This window comes from Cheilinus undulatus, linkage group 13, assembly GCF_018320785.1.
Source record: "Cheilinus undulatus linkage group 13, ASM1832078v1, whole genome shotgun sequence".
NCBI classification, from domain to species: domain Eukaryota; kingdom Metazoa; phylum Chordata; class Actinopteri; order Labriformes; family Labridae; genus Cheilinus; species Cheilinus undulatus.
This window is the reverse complement of record NC_054877.1, coordinates 17,665,235-17,688,402: the sequence shown is the minus strand read 5'-3', so window position 1 is coordinate 17,688,402 and position 23,168 is coordinate 17,665,235. Positions and strand designations below refer to the sequence as shown.

Below are 23,168 nucleotides of genomic sequence, written 5' to 3'. Positions count from 1 at the left end.
CATAGACATATCTATCCATATGGGGATTTCTAGCTATGCACTCCATGGAAAGTCAAAGAATGCTGCTTGATTAACCCAGGGAGCATCTTTTGAGCAGAGCCTTCTCCACCAAGTAAAACTTATATCATTTTGCAATAGAATGGTTAAATGTATGAAAAGAGTGTTCCTGAATAATGTCCTATTTCACTAAGTTTGTGTCACTTAATGCTATTAAATATTACACACTTTACCTTTAAATGGTAGATATTTGATTACCTTTAAAAAAGACGAACTTCCCTTCACTATTCTCATACACAGCATCGATTTTGGGAGGCAAGCCTTTCCAGAAGTAGTTTATCTGCATGGGGTAGCCTGGGACTACGGAGTTGTCCCGTACCCTCCAAAACCACTGGTCCTGCAGAAACATATAAGGAACCATCATCAGCACCATCCTTACCCTACAAAAATGCCTTTAAATTCATCAGTAATAATCACTCAGGTTCTAATGTACCTTAAATACAAAGAGTTCCTGTCGTAGGATGGCCAGAGTGTTGAAGCCTCCATCACAGATGTTGGGTTTGGAGTTGGGGTTGGAGGGTTTAGCCCCCTGAGGGGGGCGATGGGGTCTGGCGTGGCGGTCATGCTTTCGAGGGTCTGAAGGAGGATGGAATCGAGGTGGTGGGACAGTAGGTGGGGGCCTCGTGGGCTGTGGCGCTCTATCTGGTGGACCTAAAAAACACATATAGTTATCTATCCTCCTCTTTTATAGTTCCTTCTCGTCGTGCTGTTCCTTTTTATCTTTGCTGCTTTTCTGTGTTTGTGAGATTGATCTGCATTTGGGACTTTGCCCGGTGAAATATTACGTAACTTAACAGTTTTTTTGTCCAATGAATCTTGAGTTTTGGCACTGATTTTGTCCTCTTTGGAGCTCTGTTATCTGACTCATGTTGTATTTAAAACACCTGTTTGCAGTCCTTTTCAACAGCTGACAAGACAAATGCTGTTTACTGGCATTCAGCCTCACATTACTCATTGTTGCCTTAACATTTGTTATGGGAGCTAAGCCGCTTCAAGACTTAAGTATTTTTTAAAATTCTATAATATACTTTAATCAAGTTCAGGAACAATAGAATGTATACAAAAAGATATGTCTGACTTTGATCATTATCTTAGATGCTAAAAAGACACTAAAGTATGGGACAGTGGCTTACCATAGATCTTCTGGATGCCCTGAAGGTCATCGTGAGGTAGTTTGAAGTTCTCTGTGTCCATGTATTGGTAGAAAGGAGCCATGATAGCGGTTGGGTCATTTGAATGTTCCAGACCGAGGGCATGGCCCAATTCGTGTACCGCAACCAAGAATAGGTCATTACCTGGAGAGGGGAAAAGACAGCTTTTTACACTGTTTGTCTAATTTCATTATTGTACAGTCATGATTTAGCGGTTTTTATTTTAAGAAAGAGTACCTAAAGACTGAGTACATTTTTATTGTGTTATTATTAAAATATAGGAGTAGCCCGCGTATTTTTATGCTTTTATTTTAATTGGTAGTTGCACCGGATTATATGTTTATGAATGGGCAGGAAGACAGGATCAGTGGACACTAGGTGGTCGTTTTCAGCAAGAAAATCAATAGTTCAAGTTACCCAAATTGAACAAAAGGATATCAATAATAATAAACTGTAAGCTAAAATATTTAATAAACACAGAAGAGACTGTATTTTTGACAGGACACTGACAATTTGTTTTAGCCTCTGTGCTCCATAGCTGGTTTGTTTTTAGTTGTGTTTTTGTAATTTGGCAAAAAGTTGTGGTGCTTGTGCAGCTAAACTTATGCAAAAAAATCCAAAGGATACCATCAAATTTATGAAGCACACTCAAAGGGTTTAACCCCCGCCCTAACTGTGCTGCAGAGCAACCTGCATCTCTGAACTGGTGCTGTTTTCTCTTGGTGGCAATCTCTCAATGTAGGCGTAGAGGAATGGAGTAAAAAATAACACATGGAGGTTAGCACTTTCGGTTGAGACCAGGATCAAGATGGTGGGACAGCTTAAAATTAAATAGTCATTGTAAGGGAACAGCAAAATAGTTTTGCATGTCATGGGTGACTTGCTGTTTCTGAATGAGCTTTTTTCCCACACAATTAGGGACAGCTACTGCTGACATGGCATCCTCTCTTCTTTGGAACACGCAATAATGTTTTGTTGAGTTTTCATATGAAGAGGTTTTTGAGAACATAGTGTGGTGGACAGGATGTTTCTGAAAATGGAAGAGGAAAACCTTGGTTTTTCAAAATACTTGCCGACTGTACATGTGGACAAGGCCTAAGAATAGAGCTATAACTATCTGTTAGGACCATGTGGTACCTGTGCTGCAGGTTTTATAAGAGATGTCACAAGCCTACTTTCCTGTGATCCAGAAAAAATCTGCTCCTTTAAGATTTGAAATAAATAATCTGTAATGAAGTCTGTAAACACAGCTTTGACATTGCTATAACTAATTCAAAATAGAGGTTAAATCAGTCCAGCACAGTCAGTGGCTTCACACTCCACTGTTAATTATTATTTCATTGTGACTTGTTAATCATTATTCATTGAGTTGTCCTTGCTTGCTCTATTTGGGGAGGAACTTATATTACATTTTAAAAGACTGGCATCAAATAAACCCTACCAAAGTTTCCTCTCTACTTCTAGTTCACCATCTTTGTGTGAACTTTTCTCCATTGGCAGAATGAAAGGTAGCTTTTCTCCAAAGTCAGGTGCAAAACAAGAGCGAACAGTATAGAGCAACACAACCTTTTGGGCACGTTTGAGCTCTATTATTATTATTAGCGTTACATACTTTGTGGATTAAACTTGAGACAGAGCAGACGGAGAGAGTCAATGATGCACAATTGTATGAGCAGCCATAATCCATTTTTACAGAATCAGACCCTCTGCTACACAGTGCCTATATCAGTTTTCAACCCCTTGGATGTTATACTCTTTTACTGATTTTCTAAATCAATCATGGTCAATACAATTTGGCTTTTATGACAAAACACTCTTTAATGTCAAAGTGAAAACAAATTTTTACAAAGTAATGTAAATTAAACAAAAATTTGTTAGGTTGCATATATATTCACCCCTTTAAAGTGACCAACCTAATTCAACAGAGGTCCAGCCACTTAGTCTCACAACAAGTGAGTTAGCTTGAGCAGTTTTGCAAAGATGAATGGAGTAAAATTGTAGAGTCCAGATTTGCAAGCCTGATTGAGACCTATCCCCCTAGACTCAGTGCTGTGACTTCAGCCAACAGTGCGTCTACTAAATACTGACTTTAAGGGGGTGAAAATTTATGCAGTCACTTATTTTACATTACATATTTTATTTGACAGTGCTTCACAGAAATCTGTTTTGACTTCAACATTAAATTGTTTTTTTTTTTTTTTTTTGTCAAAACTGCCGAAGTACAATGACCATACCCAAAAGGGTAAAACACCCAAGGGGGTAAATACTTTTATAGGCACTGTATACACTGTATACATTGCATAGCTGTCAGCGGTAGAGACTAGTGAATGAAAATAAATGATATATGCTGAAAGGAAACACATCAACATATGCACTGGGAAATTAATTTTATGTGGACATAAAACATCTTTAAAAATGCTCAGCATCTATACAGATGTCTAGAAAAGTCCCAAATATTATTCTGTTTACCAAAAACAAACAATGTTCCACATACTACAGTGCCACTGAAGTTGAGCTCGTGTCTTAAATGTATTACAGGAATCAATCCAAGAGATGAGACCAAGAGATATGTGGGAGCATACGTAGGCATATTACATAAAAACAGCCTACTCACTAGTCTTCTGGCATTTTCCTGATTATGAAATAAACAAACAAGTGTTTTGATAACCAGTTAACCATTTAAGCTGATTATGAAAGCATCATCTAGAAGATGTTTACAAGACTTTTCTTCAGTCTCCTTTAATGTTATCAAATCTATATCTGACTGGACAAAACTAATTTCTTTTAGGTAAGCGCTTAAGATGTCGTTGTTTGATGACATTAAGAATCAAACTATTAAATATGAAATTCACAGGTGAGCAGTTGATTGTTCAACAGTGAAAATTATCATTACTTGAGGCCCTCTGGTCCTGCAGAAACTTTCAATGAGCTGATGTGGTTCAAAAGTGCAAGCAAAGATTACTGGAGGTGAATTGGAAAGCATGACCACTTCTCCTCTTTTTCTCGGTAAGAGCAGATTAGCTGCATGTGCAGCACAGCTCACAGGGAGCAGAGGGACAGACTCACGTTTGTTCTCCAGAGCACAAAAAGAACAGTAAAAAGCAAAAATTCATATAATGCACCTGAACACATATGACTGTTGGCAGAGCACATGAAAACATTGTGGGTCCAGTTCAAACATAGGAAGATAAATGAGAAAAGAAAAATGTCATAGGCAGTGTCTGTGGTCAGCACTCAGCTCATGGTGTCAACCTGATTTAAAGAGGAGTACACCATTTACGTACAGCTTGTGACTGAAGCTGTCCTCAGGAGATTGTTGCCCTTTAATACATGATATGCACTCTTGCCAGGAGCACTGCAACGAACAACCACTGACCCTCAGCCAGCAGCTAAAAGGTTACACCTCCCCCTCCTCCATACATCTCTCACAAGCAGCCTCTTCCACCTAACCAAAAAATGTCCAATAAGAGCTCCCAGGAGACAGGCCCCAGCTACCATTAGCGCACATGTCAACATGCAACATTTACATTTGCACTGCTGTGAAAGCCCATTAAAGGTTGCACAGCTTTCCAGACATTATAAGCAGGGACAGAAGCTTTTCAGCCTCAGCCTGAGCACTCCATGTAGATAACCGTAGGACACCGTGCAAGGGTGAACACGAATTTGACTTGGGAGTCTGAGACAATTACCATTGGAGTTTGAGAACAAAAGAGAGGGAGAGAGAGGGCGGGCAGCTGATGGGTGGCAAGCAGTTTCCCAGAACAAACACAATGTGAGCTGTTCCCCTCCTCTTCCACTAATGGGAGGATAAAATTTAAGTGTACAGCACAATGGGTATTAGCAAAGTAGCCTGGTGGTGCTCTGACAAGCCTGGCGCCCTGTAGGTAGGGTAATTAGAGAGTGTGTGGATGCACGGCCAAGGAAAAGGCATCTTATCTCCCTCTTTGGGCAGAGTTTACCTGCTGGTAGCCTATGTTAAAATATGATCCATAAAAATATGACCTACATTAATCTATGATAATAAAGCATTGGGCAATAACCAATACTAACTTAGCTACCTACTAAATAGGAAACCATAACATAACATCAAATAACTTCATGTAACATCACATAACATCACATGAAAAAACAAAACAAAAACATTGGTCAATAACCCACACTAAATTAACTAAGGTAACCAACAAGGAAAGAAATAATAACATAACATCACAAAGCAAAACCTCACCTAACTTAACCTAACCCAACATAACCTCACCTAACGTAACCTAACCCAACATAGCCTCACCTAACTTAATCTAACCCAACATAACCTAACCCAACATAACCTCACCTAACTTAACCTAACCCAACATAACCTCACCTAACTTAACCTAACCCAACATAACCTCACCTAACTTAACCTAACCCAACATAACCTAACCCCAGATAACCTCACTTAACTTGACCTAACCCAACATAACCTAACCCAACATAAACTCACCTAACTTAACCTCACCTAACTTTATCTTAACTAACTTTACCTCAACTTATTTAACCTACTAACTTACCGTTACCTTACCTAACTTAACCTAACCCAACATGACCTCACCTAACTTAACCTAACCCAACATAACCTCACCTTACTTTACCAAACCAAACAGAACCTCACCTAACTTAACCTAACCTAATACAACCTCATCTAACTTAACCTAACCCTACATAACCTCACCTAACTTAACCTAACCCAACATAACCTCACCTTACTTAACCTAACCAAACATAACCTCACCTAACTTAACCTAACCAAACATAACTTCACCTAACTTGACCTAACTTCATCTTAACTAATTTAACCTCACCTTATCTAACCTACTAACCTACCTTTACCTCACCTTACTTAACCTAACCCTACATAACCTCACCTAACTTAACCTAACCAAACATAACTTCACCTAACTTGACCTAACTTTATCTTAACTAACTTAACCTCACTTTATCTAACCTACTAACCTACCTTTACCTCACCTAACTTAACCTAACCCAACATAACCTCACCTAAATTAATCTAATCCAACATAACCTCACCCAGTCTTAACAAAATTAACCTCATGTTATCTATCCTACCTTTACCTCACCTAACTTAACCTAACCCAACATAACCTCTACAACCTTAACCTCACCTAATCTTAACGAACTTAACCTCACCTTATCTATCCTACCTTAACCTCACCTAACTTAACCTAACTTATCTAACCCAACATGGCCTCACCTACCTTAACCTAACCTAATCTAACCTAATCCAACAAAACCTCACCTACCTTATCATAACCCCACTAACCTTAGCCTCACCTTACCTAACCTGACCTACCTTAACCTCACCTAACTTAACCTAACCCAGTATAACCTCACCTACCATAACCTCATCTCTCTTAACCCAACATAGCCTCACCTACCTTAACTTGACCTCACCTAACCCTTCATAAACTCACCTACCTTAATCTTATCTAATCTATCAAAATATGTCATCTACCCTGACTCAACATAATCTCACCTACCTTAACCTAACCTAAACCAACCTTACAAATCTTAACCAAACATAACTTCACCTATCTTAACCTAACCTAACTTTACCTACCAAAACCTAACCTAATTCAACCTAGTCCAACATAACCACACCACACCTTAACTTCACTTCCTTAACCTAACCTAACTTAACCCAACATGAACTTAACAATCTTAGCCTCACCTTCCTTAACCTGACCAACCTTAACCTCACCTAACTTAACCTAACCCAAAATAACCTCACCTTAATCCAATCTAATCTATCAAAACATAATGTCCACTACCCTAACCCAACATAACCTTGCATAACGTAGTAAAGAACAAAATAGGACATTTACCGATGCTAACTGACGTTAGCTAACCTATAAAAAAGGGAATGATGGCAAGGCATTGTAATGACTTACATTGCCTAACCTGACGTAACATAACCTACCTTATCCTAACCTAATAAGGGCGGTTAGCAATAATGCATTAACCACAATTAATTAACAAAAACCATTTAAAATGCACATAGTGGAATTTCAACTGCAAAAACAAGAGATTAATCAAAACTCGCCATGGAAACTCTGAAATGTAAAAAAATTGAGTCATTTGACAGCCCTAACATAAAACATAACATATTACACATAAAACAACCTAATGCAACATCATGTCATGTTATGTGGGGTAAAAGAACTGAGCCTAACCAAACATGCAACCACAGAAAATAAAACCCCATAATACAGGTTAATAATACTACTTTACCAGTAACAACACAAAAGCTCATTCAAACAACCAACATTTTAGCTTTTCTCTTACTTGTTTTAACTTATGTACCTTTAGGCACAAAATTTAATTTAGCCTAAATAAGCCTATCACAACATATACTGTAGATTAACCAATCTTGACAAATGCTAGCCAACCTCTCTGGCTGAAATACCATACTACTAAAAAGCACAACATAAAACAACCTAAAATAACATTGCATAACTTATCATATTACTCAACAATATAATCTGGAATAAAATCTAATGAGATGAAACAGAACACTCACACTAACTCAACCTGACTAATTAGTGACGAGTAAATTAGAAATTAGTCTACAAAAGACATGCATAAGCATCACAATAAGGCACGTAATGACAAAGCACAACACTACATAGTATGACAGAACATAACTAGTTAAAACTAGTCCTTATTCACCTTATTCAATATGCAGATAATATTCCAAAAACATAATGTTACGTGACTTTATTAAACAAAACAAAACTGGACACAGCATTGAATTACATTCAGTGATGCATGATGTACATCAGAAGTCTGATATCTGAATTACCTCTCTTGAAGTACATCAACTTCAATACAAGTAGCCATAATCATGTGCCAGCAACCAGCATCTTAAAATAGCAGAGCTTTCTATCCTGTCATCTGAAGAGCTTATTATGCAGGAAAAAAAACATCAAAATCATGACAGATGGGGTGATGCGTCTTAACAGAGTACAGCCCAATCAGAGACGTCTCTGCATTCTTTGTTTTCAGTTAAGCATCCCTCATACCCTGTGATAGCATCTCTGTCATACTGCCCTCCTGCCCAGCCATCTGTATTTCCAGTGTATGCTTTCTATCTGTCTCCACTGATGCCTGCTTTTTTTCTGTTTCCTCTTCAGCCATACTGTTACTTACCTGTCAACACTCAGCATTTAACAACCATTCTTTCCTTTTTTCCCCTCCCACTCATAATCTCTTCACTTAGTTTTTCCTACATCTCTCCCTCTCTCTTGTTTTTGCTTTCCTGTCTCTCTTTTATTGGATGATATCTGTAGCCTCTTTATCGCCCTGACAACTGATTTTTTTACACTAAAGCTTAACATTGATGCCCACTCTTTCTTTCACTCACCATCATGGTTGGGGTTCCCGAGAGTCCAGGGCTCATCTGAGTCAAAGTGCGTGTCCCCACCAATGCCTGGGCCAGGGAAATAGGCGTGGGCAAGGAAGCCACCCTCTCCGTCAAAAGGCGAGCTGTCGCCATGAAAACCCGAAGCAAAGATGATGGTGATGTCCACGTCACGCCTGCCAGTTTCCAGGGCGCTGTATGGAACGGCCTCAAAGCGGAGGGGAGTCACACCCTGCCACACGTCAAACGCCCGCCGGATGGCATCATGGGTCTCCCGGGCACCCACCTTTGGTGTGACGTTTTTAATGCTGTGGACAGTAAAAGAGAAAATGAGGATGATGGGCACTAGAGATAAGAAAATACTTTGGAGGTTGAAGCTTGCACACTGTGTTTATAGGTGGGCAGAATATACAAATGTGCCACTGCATTGTTAAATATTGCCATATACTGTATGTATGTATGTATGTATGTATGTATATATGTATGTATGTATATATACACAGTGCTTAACAAATTTATTAGAGCACTGCCCAAAGTAAGGTTTATGCTACAACTGCCCTAAATTAAATGCATTGGTAATTACCAAAATTTTTTTATTTGTTTCTGCAATGGTTAATACACCAATATGTAGAAGCTCTTTAACCCAAATGATATTCTTAATGTTAAAATATGATTATTATTGTTATCCATAAATTTTCAAATGTACTGATTTACAAAAAACTGTAAAAATATAAAGCACATTATTATTTCTTGATTCATATGTCAAATTATAGTTATTTACTTGCATTCCTGAACAGAAAAATTAGTTTTAGTGGTTGAATGTTATGCTTGATTAATTTCTGGCTTCTCACAGAAGCCCAGTGAGCCGGCTCAAATTTGGGTATAAAAAGGTGAATTCAGTTTGAAATTCCTCATTCCTGTTCAAAATGGTAAAACGTGGAGAGCTCACTGAAAATGAAAGAGGCCGCATTAAAGCACTTCATGATGCAGTTGTGGCATAAACCTTATTTTGGGTGATGGTCTAATAAATTTGTTAAGCACTATACAGTGCTTAACAAATTTATTAGACCACCTGTCATATATGTCTCAAAGACCATCCAGCATCATGAAGTGCTTTAATGCGGACTTAGGGCAGCTATGGCATAAACCTTACTTTGGTTAGGGTTAGAGGGGTCTAATAAATTTTGTAAGCACTGTATATAAATATATACATATAAATATACATATATATGTATAATATAAAAAATGTGTATTTAAAAAAAAAAAAACTTTTTTTTGCATGTCTTCCTATGTTTATGCCAAGACCCTGCCTTTACTGTCATCCTCTGTAAATAAAGGCATAAAAACACTAGATATGTTCCAATACCATTTCTTCCTTCCAGATACAGATTCTGATATCATGGTGTTAGCTACTGGGTGATACCAGGTACCAATGGGATACTGGTGTAAACATTCCGGACTGACTGTGCTGTGGAAAACTGGCATGTTATTTTAGCCCTACAGTGAACTCAGAACACTGCTCAACAAATAGAATCATAATGTGACCCTTGAAGTTATTTTTCCTGGTAAATATTGAGTTGTTACATTAAAATAACAATGACACAGAAGGCTACATCACAGGCTCTCTTTCTTTCTCCCCATTTTGCTCTATTCAGGCTGTCAGAGCATGCACAGTTTGACAAAGCTTAACCTGATGACGAAATAGCCTGCCATTGGTTGACAGCCCCTCACGAAGCAACTGATACTAGCATCGTAAACATAACGTGTTTATTGCAATTTGTTCCTATGGTGATAGTGGGAAAATTGCAATTTACTGTGCAGTCCTTGTTTGTAGTAGTGAAAAAGAATGTCATTTAAAACAAAGGGGGAGAAACCGTACAAGTGAAGAAGAAATGAACCATACTGCATTAAACCCATGCCTTGTTATCCCATTAATTTCAAGAGAACAATTTTTTACTTTTTAAAATGAGGAGACACTAAAAAGAAAAGTTGCACTTGACACAACTATTTCAAGCCCGGCAGCTTTTAGTGAACTTTTAACACAGCAGTCGTTATCAGTCCCTGGCAGGCAGAGAGGAATGGGAAATCTTCTCCCTCTCTCTCCACTCATTTTCATGAATAAAGTGCAGTCAGCAGCCGCAGCGGCACTGGCTCAGCACTGATTGACATTCCATTAGGAGAGGTGGCTCATCAATTCAAATTCGTGGAGGAAGGAAGGATTTGAATAAATTGACAGCGTTATCGTCTATTACTGCTGTAACCTGTCAATTTGCAGTTGTGCTGGAGACGCCGTTTATCAGTCCTTCTCAGAACCCATTAAAAGCTGGAGCTTAATCAGGCAAGATAAGATGAGAGTTTGAATATTTCTGCTGAGATTACGCACAATTTAAACAGTTTTAAACGAGGGAGAGAAAAGCCTTCAATCTTCATGCTACTCAGCTAAAAATGTTTGTTTTGTTTTATGACAAGAAAAGAAAAAATGGAAGAGCTTTAAAAAAACCCTGCCTTATCCCACTTCCCATTCTGCAAGCACGCTATTTATACACTGAAAAGTACACACACTAGCAGCACACAAGGGCGTTATGTGTGTGTGTGTTACTTTGTATGTGTGATTCTAAATTTATTTTTGTGTGTGCACCCACATATGTGACGTACTTACTCGGTCTCTATGACAATACAGAGCATGTGATAGCAGAGGAGATGAGAGACAGCGAAGAGCTGTGAAAATTAACAATGGCTCATCTTCACTTTACAATAAGTGCAGAGAAAAACTCAATGGCTGCCATGACGACCCCCTCCACTATCTCTCACCTGTAGGTGATGTGTGGACGCTGCCACTTCTGTCCTGTCAGCGCGTATCTCCGCTTCCTTGTCCTTGAAGCACTTTTGAACTTGTCTGGAACTCCACATCGAGGCTTTTGCATCCAACTTACAGATGAAAATAAAAGAGAAAAGAGGGAAAAAAAACATATGAATTAAGTGTGATAAATATAAAGTTTAAAGGCAAACACTATCACAAGACAACATAAAGCACTGAAGTGAACTCAACAGTTCTCTTCCTGGCAGGTGATAAATATTTAGAGCAGCAAAAGAAAGTGCAAAATAGAACTAATCTACTTCAGCCACATACAGGATACAAGTGTGTGATCAAAAACCTCAATGAAGGCTGAAAAGAAAGTCAAGAGTTTTTTCATTCATACCACATGAGATTATCACAAGTACAGAGGACACGTAATATGTAGGGAAAACATTTTTTTCTCACCTCAGCGTGATATCACTGCATCATCATGCAAAATGAGAAGAAGGAAAAGTGTTAAAACCTGCACCTGAGGTTGTGTCAGGAGAGTTGGCGGGAAGGGGGGGTGAAAAGAGGATCTCTATTTCTGTCACTCGCTAATTCATTGAAATATTGATAACCATTCCAGCTGCATTTTAAATGAATGAGCGGAGAATTAACATGAGTGCATCATTAGCGCGCCACAGTTTGTGTTTTCTGATGCGTGTGTACTCACTCCTTGGTTCTCTCATCCAGCGTCCCGGTGACATTGAGGCCATAGTTGCGCTGCATGGCGGCGATGGCTGAGTGCATGGTTTGGGCCGAGCGCAGGACAGACATTCCCGGTTCTGTGCGGGGAAGGTAGCCATACCTCTGTAGCCATCCCTGCAGGAGGGGGAAGCAGAAGAAAGATTGTGGCCTCCGAACTGTGGCTATTTCAAGACTTGTTTCACACTCTTTGTCTTTACTAGAAGGTGGGAGGAAAATGTGACATGGGGATGGACATGACATGTGAGGAGCTGAAATCACAAACAAGAGGTTGAGCATGCCATGCTCGTTCTTCTTCTGTTAGAAACTGTCATTTAAGGAAGCAAAATATTGGATTTTTGCTGATATGTCAATATATTATAAATCATTTTAGTTGATATTAATATATCAGTATTATCCACAAAATAGTCAATACTTGTGTGGGCCACCCTGGTATATTTACATCGACCCAAGTATATTTGCCGACCATATTTTCCTACTTTTTTTTATTTATTTGTATATAATCAACCTCTGCATGAGAAAGGCATCTACATCTCTCCCCTCTTCACTCGAGGACATCCTCTCCCAAATTACAGTATTCTGCAGCCCATTTTGGGACCTGAAAATCATCTAGGGTCCACCAAACCCCTTATACAACTATAACATGAGACTGAGATATTTTGCTTTTAAAAATCGTTTTTTTTTTTTTTTTCCATTTCATGAACAGGGAATTTTGTTCTTGGGATGTTTTCCTCAATCTCAGTTCCAGGGGTCAGAACTGAACTTGAAAAAATGTCCTTATGATGCTCCTTTTGGCTGGAAAAAATTTAAAAAGGACCTGAAATTTCTTGACTTGGTCTTACTGGATGCTTTAAAAAAGGATGGTTTGGTTGATTTGGATGCAGACACTTCTGTTTGTAAATGTTCTATCTGATCAATGGGGTTTTTTTGAATGTTGTCCAATTTTGACAAACACTTTACTTGTTTTAAATGTATTTCTTGTTTTCTAGTGTGCTATTTACTTGTATGTATGGCTGCTTATTGTCTAAATCTTTGTCAACTGTGCCGTAGCCTATCTTGGCCAGGACACTATTGAAAAAGAGATTTTTAATCTCCATGAGGTTTTCCTGGTTCAATAAAAGTTTGAAAAACTTTTGCTTTCAGATATATTAACATTACTCAGAAAGTGTTTGAGGGATCACAAGGTACAATTATGAACCTCTGCCATTTATTTTGTTTTGATCAGGTATGTGCAAAGACACTTAAATTTTCTTTTTTAATATTCATCTCTGCCAGACACTTTGTGGCAGAGCAAACTCTTCCCAAGCAGCCCTTGTGTGTCAGTGGAGGGTGATAAATTCTTAAAATCAGGAAGCGACTGGCATGGCAGAATGGTTAATGGAGTGTCAATCCAATACCAGTTAAACCATGACACCAGTTCTATAGATCAGATAGAATACATGATAGAGGTGTTTTAAATTTCTGGCTGTATTTTGTTGCTTCTGAGACTTAAATTAAAACATTTAATCAAGTTTGTATGATCATTTAAAATATGATTCACGTTTTTTTTTTATTTCTATGGTTTTTAGTTATTGGAAATTACCTCTAGGGTCCACCAGTGGGCCTCGGACCACACCTTGAGAAGCAGTGCTCTAGGATAATGGTTTTAAAAGGGAAGTGATGGAAATGCATGGTACAATCGGCATGAAAATGAATCATCAGGTATCAGCTTAAAAAGTGAACTATCTGTATGGGCAGATATGAAAAATCCTGCTGATATTAACAACCGATATTTTCACTAAATAATCTTCCTATATCGGATGTAAACATTAGCAAATGAACAAATATGTTAGTGGAGCTTTATTCTTGACAGACAGACATACACCAACTGAAGTCTTTTTCTTTATTCATCATCATTCCTTACACTTTAAAGTATGTTTAAAGGACTGAAATTTGATCCTTTGTTCATCCTCAAACCTTAAATTGTGTTTAAAGGACAGAAGCTTTAGGTCTGAACTACATTTGAAAACTGACATCAGCTAAATTGAATTTATAATTACCAGCTTATTAGATATAGGAATAAATTCAACATCATGCATTCCTAGTAAGCAATGTTATTTGAGCATCTTTATACTTCATACGTCATTCTGTGCCAGACAGTATGACTGCAGACCACCACTGTCAGACACCACCACAGTTGGGGTGAAAATACATGCAAAAAATTTTCCAAATGATATTGTTTTACTTTCCAGTTAGGGTTAGAACTACAGTAGTGTGTATTAGGAATGGCCTGAACCACACTAAAACTTTATCACAAACATTAAGCATTTTACACTAAAGCAATTAACCTGACCTGCAAAACCTAGTTACCAAACATCTGATATATCAAACTAAACGGTGTGCTGAGAGAAAAAAGCTCAACCTCCATGAAAATCCCAGCTATAGCAGCTAAAGCTAGCAACCAGACATGTAACTACTTCTGAAATGGCAAATGTGTCATATTGCTAAATGATGTCACTGCCATACTGATGGAGGTGGAGTCTCACAATGGTGGTCTGCAGGAGGTGGCATCTGACTCTAGTGGTCTGCAGCCAGACCCCCCTTATTCTGTTAACACTGTATATAAATGCAGATCAAACATTAAAAACTCCGTCCTTAAGACACACTCTCAAGTGTAATTAGTAAAGAACGGAACTTAAATTCTTAAAAAAACACTTAAAAACGTAAAGAATGAAGACGAACAAAGAAATGATTTCAGCTAATGTAGGTCTACTGGTTCGGCCTAACACTCAGCTAACTTATGTGGTATATAGTCTATTTTTACAGCTGATATCTCAGTGTAAATATCAGCATAATTTGCATAACTGTCAACATTTGTCTAATATCTGCTCTGATATCATGCTGATGATACTGTGCATCCCTACTTTACGTTTGAGTTGAAATTGTGGACAACTAAGGGCCTCTTATCATTTGCTTTGCCACCCTGTATATGTAAACAGAGCATTGTGTAACAAAAATCTAGGGATGCACAATATTGGATTTTTTAAAATATCTGATAGCTGATATTTACAAACTATTTTTACCCGAAACTGGGATTTAAAGGTAGTTCACATCTAAAACTTCAATAAAACATGCAATTTGAGGTTTGAGGATGAATAAATTAACTATTTCAGTCCTTAAAAACACCCTTTAGAGCAGGGGTGCCGAAACTTTTTCCATTGGGGCCACATACAGAAATTTACAAGGATGGTGGGGCCACTTTTATATATCTCACCTTGACATTGAAGTTAGTAAAACCAATCTACCGTTGGTTAAGTTATGTTGAGTGATAAGGTCTGCTTAAATGGCTAGTTGATGGCTGGGAAGGCAAATTGCCAAATACTTTAAATTTTTGGACAGGCCAGTCAGATTTCAGGGGGCCCAAGTCAGCTCTGGCTACCCTGGAACATCATTGGTGCTGCTATTTGCTGCTGTAAACCCTTAGGGTATTATAAACCAAGATATCTTATTATTTGTTTAGGAATATTTTTACTATTTACAGTGTCGTCTCAATTTAGTCCTGTAAAAAGGCCATAAATCCTTGTCAAAATGCTTGTTTACAGTATTAGCATGGTAGTACAGCCTTGTTTAGAAACTAAGAAGAATAACACAGTGTAGCACAAGCTTCATGCTCTGAGGGCCATATTTAATTTAATTAAAGAATTTTTCGGGGGCCGATCACAAAATGGGCCGCGGGCCACATTTGGCCCCCGGGCCATAGTTTGGACACCCTTGCTTTAGAGTGTAAGGAATGATGAATGAAGAAAAAGGCTTTCGCTGACATAGATCTGCTGGTCCAGCCTAAAACTGTAAAATATTTACATCTGATATGGGCAGATTTTTATTGCCAAAATAGTATAAATATCAGCAGGAATTTCATATCTACAAGTACCAATAATTTGCGATTTAAGCCAACATCTGCAGATACAGATATCATGCTGATCATATCACGCATCCCTAAAAAAATCTCACCCAGCTTTCTTTTAACAGTCAGAATCATCACTTATCTTTGCCAAAATCTTTCCTTAAGTAAAGGATGCCTCAGCAGGGTACGGTTAAACACTTAGACACGAACGCAATGCAGTGGATCCAGGCATTAAAAATTACTATATAGAAATAATCAGTCTTGTGGATAATGGTCCTGTTTGCTTCAGTAAGTCATACAGACACAATCACATTAATTTCAGACTTTTTGATAACAACCTAGACACTCCTTGTTGCTGCTTAAAAGGTCTAAATTCATAATGTTTCATGATGAGGCCTATAAAGTATTAAAAAACTGGTAAATGCAATAACATCACTCATAATCTTGATGATGTTATAACTTGCAAAAAAACCCACACTTTTAGGCAACGCTTACTTTGAAAATTATTATTGCAATCAAGGAAATCTTGCATATTTTTGTTTTCACAAAACAATAACAATGAAGATGCAATTTATTGTGCATCCCTACTTTGCATTAGCTGCAGCTTTGTTTTATTAGATTTGGTCCTACTTGCATCACTTTCAAAATATTCTGTTATCATATTCATATTTTAGTCATTACTCTGAAATAAGTGGCCCAAACAGACCCATCTTCACTGTGTTAAAGTTAGTTTTGACTGTTCAAGGGCAGCAGATGATAAATCAGTATTAAGTATCATTAGTTGTGGTGCCTTTCTTGACCCAATCCCAGAATAAAACGTAACTGTGCATAAATTATTTTGCAGAAGTGGTGATTATGTGACTCAAGCTGGTGTTCTTTTTCATTTCAGCGAGACAAATAGCACTAAAATGGGCTTATGTGTTTACATTACAGAGAGATGTCCTGTGTTTTGAGGATTTAATTAACTATAATTTGCATGTAAATAGTCTATTATTTGCATAAATTGTCCCAGGAGGAGGTTAAGGTTAAAAATTTCCCTGTGTATTTTTGCTCGGAGGCTCTCTAAGCAGAGCAACATTAGTGCAACTGTTTGCATTTGCATCCCTTCTCGTGACCTTAGTGTTTGTGTCTTGCGGCTGCCGGTCAGTGTACATGTGCAGGACTGTGGCCCTGCCTCCTCTTGTCCTACAAAGCAAGAGGTCGGCTCCATGATACAGAGTGGAAAGGTGAGACCGAGCATCATGCAGGGGTCACTGCCAGGCTCTCACTCTCAATCCTGACACTGAGTGCCACGAGGCGCCCACGCTATCCACAGCTGTCTGCACGCCAACCAGCTGCCCACCCATCATCACTCAGCCTATGAGAAATGCTCCAGCTAGCTAATCTGACTAGCTGTCTCCATCCATCCCTCCCCCTTCTGCCTGTATCCCTCTTTCTGCTGAGCTAAACGCCTTGTTTATCCCTTTTTTTCATCCTCTCTCTCTCTCTCTCCTGTGGGTGTGTTTCCTGCGTGTGTTGTGTTTGTTCAAAGGCAGAGATCTCAGAGAGATATCGGGCACATTCCAGTGAGCCATAAAATTGAATAATGATGTGTGTGTGTGTGTGTGTGTGTGTGTGCGTGTGTGAGACTGTCAGCCTCAGCATTTAATTTCTTCAGAGTGGTGGGAGGGGAGCCAGAGGTGAGGATGAAAATGACATCAATTAATAAGGTACAAAAAAACAAATCCTATTATGCAACTTGTGTCTGCAAATGTTTATAATCTCCTCCAGCACTGTGATGCTGCCAGAGCATGCCTGAAATCATGTTGGCCTGTCATGAGAAAAAGTGAATCTAACAGTGAAAACATCTCACTGTGGGGCATCTCTGCTAAAATAGCCCAATCATATCTAGGTTGCACATTGGGGGATCAGTGGGCTGGATCAGCACAGCTCATGGACCCGCAGTGCAATAAAATGAGCATCCTTCTGTTTCACTGCACTCTCCAAATGAGGAATATTTTCGTCTTTAAGTGCGCGAGCTGTCCTGATAGGCTTACAACGCATCCATGTTGCTCTGCGTTATGGTAATCGAGCCCATCGAGCGTGGGGAGTCGACATGTAGCCTCTGTATGTTTTTCACGCTGAGGCAGATGATGTGGAGGAGAGAGCACGGTCATTTATGATAACCAGGGAGGCAGGGAAGGCCATTTGTCTTACCTCAACGCTGAACTGATGATGATCCTCCTCTCCGGACACGGCACACGAAATCCAAAGCAAAAGATGCACGCAGAAAGATGCCGCGTGAAAGCAATCCGATGGTTTTCTTTTCCTGGAGGATACTAAGGTCATAATGACCTGTTTTTCCCGAGTGTTTATTAGAAGAAGCCGCCCGTCTGCTTTGGCTCTTGTGTCAAATGAAAATCATTAGGCGAGCTGTCAAGGCAGGATTCACATGAAAACGAGGAAAAACAGGGCCACGCGCTTTGTAAAATCCCGATGGTGGCGTAAAATGTTCCGATGTCAAGCAGAGAAAACGCGACATGTTAGACCCGCTGCCCTCGCCATTCTTATTTACATCAGGGGCTACATCTATCCAGCAGCATCAATGGCCATGTACAGTGCCCAGTCTGCGCAAGATAGGCTCCCTCCCGACTCCACGCCTGCGCTTTGATTTCTCACACGGCGCAGCGCTGCTTGGCAGCATCACAAGAGCTGCCCTACAGAGTGCATGAGAGATGAAATACCATGCCTCAGAACTGCCTGTACGTTTCACATTTACATGGCAAAGGCCGAGGATCCGTGCAACTTGATGCGCACATGTGCAGCCAAATGCTCTGATATTAGATTCCTGATAGTAAACAAAGCCCTAAATCCAGATTATAAATACTTCTGCAACCTATACCTCCCTGTTTATACTCTTATAACCGTCTATCTATGTGCTTTAGAATAAAAAATATAAGATCTGCACATGATAAATAGATCATGCATCCCAACCTCATTATTATCACGCTTCTGTTACAGTCAACACTAAGACTAATGTCCACCACTGAATCTTATTTTCCACACCAATCTTAAAATGTCAGCCCCGTTCCCCCCCTGTGGTGATCTCTACCCTGTAGACCCAGAAAACATGACCTAATAGCTTCCCAAGACATTTATAGCTCCTGCAGCCTCTTTATAGCTCAGAGATGCTAAAACAAGCTGCCTAAAGCCAGCAGGCCACACGATGGCGGTGTTCCATCGAGGAAATGTAGCCGCCAGCTGTTTGCTTTAAAACCCTCTGAGGACACAAAACACACCGGAACCCGAATCCACCGCAACATCAACTAATGAGGCGAGAAACAGACCTGACTTTGATTTGATGTGACAGGCGAAATGGCACATGGAAAGTAGTGAAGAAGAGGAAGCTAGTTAAAGGGTTTGTCACTCAAGGTTTTCTTGACAACAAGTAGTCACAGAAAGAGCTTGGTATGATGGGAAATAAATTAGGAATTGCCAACAGCAAATGGATGGACAAACTATTGTATTCTTTTAGACAGAAAGAAACAAGTTCTTGAGTTGTACTCAAACTTCAGATTTGAATAAATAAACTGAAAAGTGAAGAGTAGTCTGTTTAAGTGTAGCCTATCTCAAAAAATTATGATGTTCACTTCACCAATTAAAACTAAACGAAAACATTGTTTAAAAAATAGGCAAAAGACTAAACTAGCAAAACGAAATTAAGAACCTTAAACTAAACTGAAATTGAAAACAAAAAGTAAAAACAAAATTAAAATAAAACCCTCCAAAAATCCCAAACCATTACAACCTTGCCTCGAAAATGGATTCTAATTTTGAAGTATTCATTTGAAATGAGCTTGTCAATAAAGCTGAACAAATCTGTTGTTATAGTTTAAGAAGTGACCATGTTAACTTGCAACTTTCATTCAATGCTTGACAAAGTTGCAATATGCTTAACATATAGTCCCCGTGGTTGCTACCCCGTTTAGTATTTCTTTATAGTAGGCTAGCAAAACAAAAAAGTAATCAATAAATGGAAAAACTATCGGAGACATACCTATGGGCTCATCAGTTCTCAGTTGTTTACGACAACCACAGACGTCAAGTCGGGGGGTATAAGACTGTATGAGTGGTATATGAAAGTATTGTAATTGTTTACTGTGTTTTTTTTTGTTGGTTTTTTGTTTTGTCTTGATGTATAAATGTATAAATGTTTTATGTTACGTTATTCCGACACCACTATGGAAGAATGTAGATTGTGTTATATTGTTATTTTATGTTATGGTATGTTATGTTATTGTACTGTTAAAAAAGGCTATGTACCCTGTGGTGGCAAGCATGAAAATTAATAAAAAGTAGTTGAATAAAAAAAAAAAAAAAACCACAGACGTCAAGTCACCAGTTTAAACGGTCCTTCAATAAACCAAAACACGAGGGACAAAGAAAAAAACCATAATTAACATATAACACAAAATAAAATTCAATCAACGAACTACAATTGCACTTGAAGCATTTAAGTAAGGAATGCTCGCTTAAATAACTGCTTAAACTGGTAGCAAACAGCACGTAGTACCAGCTAAAATAGATGAGTTGTTACCACGGACACAAAGCTACACAACATGTTAGCTTGCTGTGGTTGATGTGCTGGAGCTAACGGTAGGCCCGCCGAGGTTCAGAACAAGCACAGCTTACTTTACTGTTAACTTTTAAAGTGTTGGTGAAGCTCAGTCAGACAGCCCTCCCATTTTTCATGGTTTCCCTCCATACTTGCCATTACACACAACGTTAGCCGTTAGCATTCTCCATGCTGAGGTTAGCAGTGTTTTTGGCAGCCTGAGATGGGGCTAAACAAACCATCTCAGTATTTTTTTTTTAAAGTGGAGTGACTCTAATGGCCCCCTGAAAGCTTTGTGGATACCTGCAGAGTTATTGAAACTATAAATGATGACATTTATAATCTAATTCTATCTATCACTTGTACTTCAGAGAAATGGAATGGCTGTCATCATGCCAGGCTGACACATCTGTGGCTTGGCAGTTTGAAGGTGACCACAGTCCACTGCAAAAATATGGCCTGCTGCTGCTGCTGCAGCCAGTACTCTGATGGTCAGTCTTTTATTTCCACTTGTGAATGACTCAGAGATTCCTGTAGCTAGGGCCACTTTCTCACCACTGATTTGAATGAGTTTGAAAGAATGGGCCAGCCGTTAATGGAAGAGTATGACCAGCTTTGTGAATGCTGACACTTAACCAAACTGCCACACAGTACAAAAGCGCTTTACTACACTGGTAATCACAGCTCCATTAAGGCTGAAGAGTCTCATCAAAATGTAGATAGCTCAGCTTAATAGAGGGTTATAATTAAATTCAAGATCACCATGCTTTCAATCTGATTGTTATTTTCGCTAGATCAGTGGTTCTCAACTAGTGGTTTGGGACCCAACAGTGGGCCGTGGAGCACTTTCCAATGGGTCAAACGTGTGCCTGGAAAAAAAAGAATTGTGGCAAAAAGTCTATGATGTATCAAAATCCAACATGTACAAACATCCATACTTTTAATTTTACTTTTTCTGCTATGATGATGAGTCATTAAAATTCTACTTGCTCATCTCCTTTTTGTATTATGCCTAGTAAAAATGGACGATGATTAACTGATTAATGAGGCAAGGCAAGACAATGCAAGTTAGAAGATTAGAAGAAATATAGAAAATGACAATCAGGAAAAAGAGAAAAGAATAGAAGCAACCATGGTTAACTGATTTAAAAAGTAGACCAATTAAGAAAATAAATATAAATTAAATTGAAATGATATTTTAAAAAGAAGCCAAGAGGAGAAAGGAATGCCGCATCAGTTCAGGTATGGAAGCATACGCTGGTTCGGCACTTCACTGCTTCAGCCTGGGTCCTTGATGGCCATCCTCCAGGCCTGCGCCAGGCCCATGCCCCATCTCCAGGTATCCTCCCAGCTGGCCCCTCCACAATGCAGGCAGTTGCCCCTTGATATCTGGACCAGTCCACCAGGTCCTGGGCAGCAAGTTCTGGGTGATCTGGATCAGGCCCAGGCAAGTGCACAAAAAGCACAGCTGCCATTGCTGTATCAGGCAGCTGACCTCTCCCATCTCCACTCTCCTAGGCCCCTTAGCTTTAGACACACAGTCTTGCCAGTGATTCCCAAAGATGTGCTGAAGAGAAGTTGTAATAAAGGAGTCAAGTCAGTGCATCTGGCCATCAGTCAACAACCAGGCCTCACAAGAGTGTAGTAAGACTGGAAGGACCAAGGACCCAAAGACTCCAACTTTTGTTTGCATACTCAGATAGGGGAAACAGCACACTGTATTGCTCAGCAAACCAATCTCCCACATGCATGAATCCAAGTCCACAGTTGATCTCAGCCTCGGATCAATGGATTGCACTGCCAAGCCACCACATACAGCACTCTCTGTACCATAACATAAGGCAGACATCAGCTGGATGAGCACACGTGGGATCCTGTGGAGCTCCAGAATCCTCCAGTGGGCATCACTACTCACCCAGTTGCCTTTCAGAAGTCAATATAGGCTGCAAGCAACCCTCTGTTGAATTCCTGAAAGTGCTTAGTGAGGACTCGAAGTGCCAGGATACAGTCTACCCTAGACCTCTTTGGTAAAGCCTTGCTTTTCAGGTCACCGGTGTTTGAGCAGCAGATCACTGATCCTGTTCAGCAGTATCAATGCAAGGACCTTGCCTGGCACTGAGAGAAGTGTAACACCCCTGTAGTTGTTACACTCTCACACATCACCCTTTTTCTTCTAGACTGGAACAACAATGCTCCTCTTCCAGTCGGTAGGGATGCCTGTTCTCTATACGGAGCAGATGACAGCATGTAACCAAAGGAGGGATGTTTCACCACCTGCCTTGAGCATCTCAGCCTGGATCTCACATACACCTGGAATGCAGCAGTAAATAAAAGTGTTCACAAGTTGATAAACTGTTTTTTTAATGTTTAATCTATCCTTCAAATTTCTTTTTTTTGCATATAAGACAATTCTAGGCCCAACATCAACCTTTCATCGGCTTATTTTTCTGCATTTTAGTGTGTCTTTTGTGCTGCAGACAAACAAAGTGACCATATCATGGCTGAATCACAACTTGAATTATTGT

The 23,168-nt window shown here is 39.3% G+C and overlaps 1 protein-coding gene across 2 annotated transcripts in view; it reads right to left on the bottom strand.

Annotated features, from left to right (window-relative positions):
* The window catches only part of mmp16b (matrix metallopeptidase 16b (membrane-inserted)), a 34,160-nt gene extending 15,514 nt beyond the window's left edge, over positions 1-18,646 (bottom strand). The window contains exons 1-8 of one of the 2 annotated variants that reach the window (XM_041802374.1): positions 18,246-18,646; positions 12,135-12,283; positions 11,885-11,899; positions 11,434-11,550; positions 8,626-8,930; positions 1,191-1,352; positions 491-708; positions 256-394 (exon numbers count right to left, since the gene is read on the bottom strand). In XM_041802374.1, the coding sequence (XP_041658308.1) occupies positions 256-394; positions 491-708; positions 1,191-1,352; positions 8,626-8,930; positions 11,434-11,550; positions 11,885-11,899; positions 12,135-12,283; positions 18,246-18,377 (1,237 nt within the window). In that variant the 5' untranslated portion in view covers positions 18,378-18,646. The remainder of the gene's footprint in view (positions 1-255; positions 395-490; positions 709-1,190; positions 1,353-8,625; positions 8,931-11,433; positions 11,551-11,884; positions 11,900-12,134; positions 12,284-18,245) is intronic. The other variant, XM_041802375.1, reaches the window with a different exon arrangement.
* Between the last annotated feature and the right edge of the window lie 4,522 nt (positions 18,647-23,168).